The 6,000-nt window shown below is 29.2% G+C and overlaps 1 protein-coding gene across 1 annotated transcript in view; it reads left to right on the forward strand.

Annotated features, from left to right (window-relative positions):
- LOC143059822 (uncharacterized) overlaps positions 1-4,532 on the forward strand; it is a 107,472-nt gene extending 102,940 nt beyond the window's left edge. Inside the window, exons 32-33 of the mRNA XM_076233394.1 lie at positions 343-493; positions 1,560-4,532. Coding sequence (XP_076089509.1) covers positions 343-493; positions 1,560-1,806 — 398 coding nt within the window. The 3' untranslated portion in view covers positions 1,807-4,532. The remainder of the gene's footprint in view (positions 1-342; positions 494-1,559) is intronic.
- The last annotated feature ends 1,468 nt before the right edge of the window (positions 4,533-6,000 follow it).

Here is a 6,000-nt window from a genome sequence, read left to right on the forward strand (position 1 = left end):
TTCTGAAATGTTAGCAGTCCTATAATGTTATAGTGTTGATATTGTTGTGAAGCTTATGCTGTCGTTTTCTACTCAAAATATTTCATTACCAACAATTTTTAGAGTTCTTGTATGAAAGGAACAACCATACATTGTCTATAATTTATTTGGATTTAGCTTGAAACAGGAAAGAAGTGCTTGCCAAAACCTTGATTTCTACATGTTCTAAGCCTTATACATGTATACTTAAATTTCATTTTCAGACATGGTTTATAGTTTTGTTTTTTTCGTTGGTATGTCCATGAAAAATATTTAAGAGAAAAAAAGGAAAAAACTAAAAAATATTTGACATTGTTTTTGTAGAGGAGATGTTAGAAAAACAGAGAGAGGAAGAAGAAAAAAGGAAAGAAGAAGAAGAAATGATGGCAAAGATGGCGGAGGAAGAGAGGTTGGAGTATGAGAGAAAGAAGAAATTAGAGGAAGAGGAAAGGAAAAGAAAGGAAGAGGAAGACAGGTAAGATTAAGGACATACTTTTATTATTTTTATGCCCCATTTGTTGGCATTATGTTTTCTGGTCTGTGCGTCCATTCCGTCCGTCTGTCTATTTGTTCGTTCGTCCGTTTTTTACGCTTCAGGTTCAAGTTTTTGGTCGAGGTAGTTTTGATGAAGTTGAAGTCCAATCAACTTAATACTTAGTACACATGTTCCCTATGGTATGATCTTTCTAGTTTTAATGCCAAATTAGAGAATTTACCCCATTTTCACAGTCTATTAAGCATAGAAAATGAGGGAGCATCCATGTACTATGGACACATTCTTGTTATGAAACTAGTATCATAGGTAGTTAACTGCAATGTCTTGAACGAATTTGAAAATCAGTAATCAATTATTTTTAAAAAGTTATGCCCCTTTGATTATATTGGCAAAAAAATTGAGATTATGTGATTAAATAGAACCCCCATGAAAGGGCTTTCTGTATGGAATTAATATAATTAAAGTCGTATGAAACCTCAAATTAAAAAAAAATATGCATATGTTTTTTTTATAATAAGATGGATAGTTTTCATTATTAAACTTATGTACATATACTTTTTTCTGAAGACAATTCTTTAATTTGTCCACATTTAGAAGAAGTTTACTTACTAAATTGCTTGCTTCCAGCAAGCAATTCACCAACATATTTTCCGTATGCAAAGTGACCTTAACGTGGCACTTCACTGAAATAAACTATTATCGGATGATACATGTTAAACACGTGCTCAATATCCATGTTTCTTTGTTGATTGTTTACTATAAGGTGACAATCGGTAACATTCAGATTCAAAACACAGCATTTAATGAGCTGCCATACTTGTTTAAAAATCATAACAGACCGAGAGAAAAAAAAAATGACGATTATACGATATATTTGAGTAAAAAATGATTAAATCATGTGCAGAAGACTAAGAAAAGTTTTAAACTAAGTTTATGATATATAAATGCATTGGTTCAAGAATTGGATAAACAATATTTTTCACCTGTCACTCGTTTCATATGACTTTAAAGAGAATAGGGTTAATTGTATTTTGATATATTTTAGAATAAGGCGAGAAGAAGAAGCCAAGCGAGCAATGGAAGAAGCTAGAAGACTTGCAGAAGAAATGGCGAGGAAACAAGCAGAGATGGAAGCGAGACTTAAATTTAATCGAACATTACAAGTAGAGGCTCGAGGACTTGATCATTCACATAACATTACAGAAGCCTTTGTGTTCTCATATTTTGAATTATTAAATTGGTTCGGCTTGGACGTCCCAGAATTTGAACTCTTGAAATTAAACCAGTATTAGTGTTATACTTTCAATTATTGAATTGGTTTGGCATAAAAATATAGTATATATGCCAATATACATAATTAACAGCGCCTGGTGATGTTTCATAGCCTGTTTTTAATTGGTTTGTGTTGAACGATCCAGAATTTGAACTCGTGAAATAAAGCCATTATTTATGGCCTAATTTCTATTATTGAACTGGTTTTGGTTGAATTCAACAGATTTTAAAAGTTTTTTAATTGAACTCTTGAAATTAAATAGGTTTTAGTGTCGCTAGTTGAAAATTGGTTTGGATTTTTATACTTAATCAAAATAGCTATGTCATTCTGGGATTTGTCAAAAAATCATTAATTCTATATATTTGAAATCTAAACCATCAACTGCTCTTTTTTTCATTGGAAATTGAGATTTTATTCAGATTGATATGAAAACTATGTTCAGGAAGAAAAAATATATTTTGAGATGGTCCCTATTTTTGTTACCATAAAGATGATCGAGTGCAAAGAAAGCTTTTCTGTGATATTTTGTTGATTGTTAAAAAGAGTTATGGTTCTTGATAGCAGATATATATAGTAGGTGAAAGAATTTTTAAAATAAACTTGAAAAAAAATATTTTTATACTTTTAAAAGTACAAAAATATGACACCACAGTAATCTAACCTGATGTGACCTTGCGAGGTTAAACACAGTAGTATTGTCTCAAATGGAAAGTTATTTTTTTATCTTTTTTTTTTATTTATGAAAAATACACTTTATTTTGCATTTATATGATATTTCGCATTTTATATGTATATTTTGCATTTATAATGCTTATTTATATTGATGATTCACATGCTTTTATTTATACTGTAGTTTTTAAACATGCACATATTCACATGTTAAAAGTTCGGCCAATGGATAAGTTGTTGATGTATTTAGATGGATGATGAACAAGAAACTTTAATTGATTTTAAAATGTCAGTATTTATAAAACATGTATTTTATATGTTATATATTAAAGGATTTAATATTTAGCTCTAAGATCATGATAAAAATGATTTAAAAAAACTATTTAGGGAAATTAAAAGTTTAAATAAAAAGCCAATAGAATTTCAGTGCCAAGTAACAAAAAAAAAATTGATGTTCATAGTGCCAATTTAGTTAGCTTACATTTCATTGGTCAGATTTTTACTGATATTGTCCAATCATATTGCTGCTACTTGATATTAACTTTGTTGTTTATGAATCAATGTAATTGTTTATTTATCTACAGTTGGGAGCAGATGAAACATTCGAATGTGTTTAGAATAATTACCAGTAATTTCCAAGTGATTATTTTGAAAGTCCAAATCAGCATCCTTCTTATTTTCAATTACATGTACTAGTAAATTTATTTAGGTTTGTAAATACAAATTACCTTCCGTGTTTGGGTAATTATTTCTTGAGTAGAAAATTTCATAAAAAAATCGAGAATTTTATGGTTTTTTTCAGAAAGAACTTTTCTGCCATTTTGGGTACAGTACTTATCACCTAGCTCTTAATGCCTGTCACAAACCTTACATTCCAGTAAAATAGATTCTGAAACAAAAACATTTTAACACATGTTGGAAGTTGGTTAAACCATATATATATAATTAAGTATGTATCATCTGAACCTAACTGTATTGTTGAAGATTTGAATGCAATCATCATTGTTAAGTAGTTTTTATAGATTTTATATGTCTTATTGTTGATTTTATTGTGTAAAATGTTTTCTTTTATATGTAATCCGTCCAAAATGGAGTCTTTCAATACAATCTTTGCTTTAAGCTTCAGCACATTTTTCTGTAAAATAGGTTCTATCAAAATGATGGAAATCTATTTTTAGATTTTTATAGATATGTTTAGGTTTATAATCTTGTACTGATCTGAAAGGGTTCTGATCATTTTCATCCAAGAATGAATGAATGAGATGTCAGTTTATTCTTATGAAAGATATATTCTTAACCTGTTCAAACTGAATTGGAAGAAATTTTTTTTATATATGGCTTTAAAAAAGATTCAACCTAAATTTATAAATCAAAAGCAAAATGGTGTTTTTTTTCAGAAAATTCTATATTATTTACATTAGGAAAATCCACTGTCCTTTAAATAGAGATCATACTTCTCTGTTTTCAGACATTTCAAAACATTAAGTTATAAATAGATTTATATTTATAAAAGTCCTCATTGCCGTTTATATTTAGAGTCTTGCCATTAATGTTAAGTGAAGCTGATTAAATGTAAGGGGAGATAATTAGTAAAGATTAATTTGCATAATATCAAATGTAAAATGCTGTTTACTTTGAAAAAAAAATGTGCTTAAGCTATTTTGGATGAAGTTTTGTTACTGTTAATAAAGTAAATATATTTAAGCTATATTTTTTATTTATTCATTTAAAATTTTATGAATTTATTTTCTGACAACTTTTCTAAGATTTTTAAATTAATTTGTGTACAAGTGTGATTTTAAAAATCACCTTATTTTTCAATACCAGTTATACTTTTATTTCTATTTTTCTAATATTATGTTAACCAATTAATAGTTTTATTATATTTTTCGTCAACCTTAAATTTTAAGTTGAAAAACCCTTTTTTATATTTGAAAATTATTTTAAAAAAATAAAATTTTACATGTCAGTTTGGGAGGTGTCAATATAAATTATTTTACATAACTTTCATGTTTAAATCATTGATACACCTCTTAAAGATGTTTATGGTTCCAAATAAACTCTGTTTATGAATAATTTTGTTTTCTCTTTTTATCTCTAGGCTGATTGACAGGCTTATTTGTGCATTTTTTAGGTACTCCTAAATCCTCCTAATTCTATTTTATGCCCCACCTAGGGGCATTATTTTTTTTTTCTGTGCATCCATTGGTATGTCGCCTGTCGGTTTGTCTGTCCCACTTCTGGTTAAAGTTTTCAGTCATGGTTTTTTGTCGAGCCTGCAACTTTTGTTGCAGAAAGCTCGACTTAGGGATAGAGATCCGGCTGCGGCTACGGCAACGGTGGTGTTAGATCACTTCTTAAAAGCTATTTATTTTAGAAGGTGGAAGACCTGGATGTTTCATATTTTGTATATATATATAGATGCCTCATGTTACGAAGTTTCCGTCAGTCACATGTCCATCAGGGGTGTGGAAATGCTATGCCCGACTCGCCCGACTCGTACATTTGAACAACCGGACAAATAATTATTTTTGTCTTGGTTGCCCGTGGACGAGTAAAAAAATATTCAAGACAAAGTTCAAATCCAACAAAAACATAAAACTAATTTCAAAACGTATAAAGCTGTTTAATTTATGTAAAAGAAACCAATGTTCAGCAAGTAAAAACATCAATGTTCATGACGATAAATTTACATAATAAAAAGGTGGACAAGCAAGACAAAAAGAGTCATGAGTCGAGTAGAAAACCTTAAATGCAGATGGAGGACACAGCTAGAGTATTTAAAAAAAAAAAGAAAGCGAGAATTTCAGACCATGGATATCAGATTGCCCCTGGCTATCTATGGAAATTCGGAAAATAAATTAAGTTTTTGTCCTACTTATAGATGAAATGTCAACATTATTTGTTGTCAAGTGGAAAATAAAAGGGACGCATTAATTGCCCATCAAGACAATGATAAATAATCAAGAAAAAAACAAGTGTGTCAGTTGAGAGAAACACCACAAAATCATGCAATAGTTATTATTTAGTTTACCTTTCTTCAATCACTGTCCTCACATTTAGTATATGTACGTATACCTGCTGGCTACAATTTTTATTCAAAAACTGCTGCAAAATTGTCCTTTACATATAAACAAATATATTTCATTTGTGATGCACAACAGTGCTAAGTAAGAATCATATATTAGCTAACAAGAAATACTTCAATATTTATTGGGATCATCAGGGCAAGTAAATTTTTTCCGGACAATAAAATTTTAGGTTTCACTTGCCCGGGGACAAGTGCTTACAACAAATATTTCCACACCCCTGTGTCCATTGTCCTTGACCTCATTTTCATATATATATTTCGTGTATATAAAAGTTGTTGACATTTTATAGATAAGTTACAAATCTATATTAGTTAGTGACAAATGAAAGAAAAAAATATGGAACTATTAATTGTATTTGATTAAAATTTGGAAATATATATACACTGTATTACATCTTTACATACAGAATAAAAAAAAAGTTATTGATGAACATGCGGTTTTGTCGAGCCTGC

The sequence above is a fragment of the Mytilus galloprovincialis genome, chromosome 14 (genome assembly GCF_965363235.1).
Source record: "Mytilus galloprovincialis chromosome 14, xbMytGall1.hap1.1, whole genome shotgun sequence".
Lineage (NCBI taxonomy): Eukaryota > Metazoa > Mollusca > Bivalvia > Mytilida > Mytilidae > Mytilus > Mytilus galloprovincialis.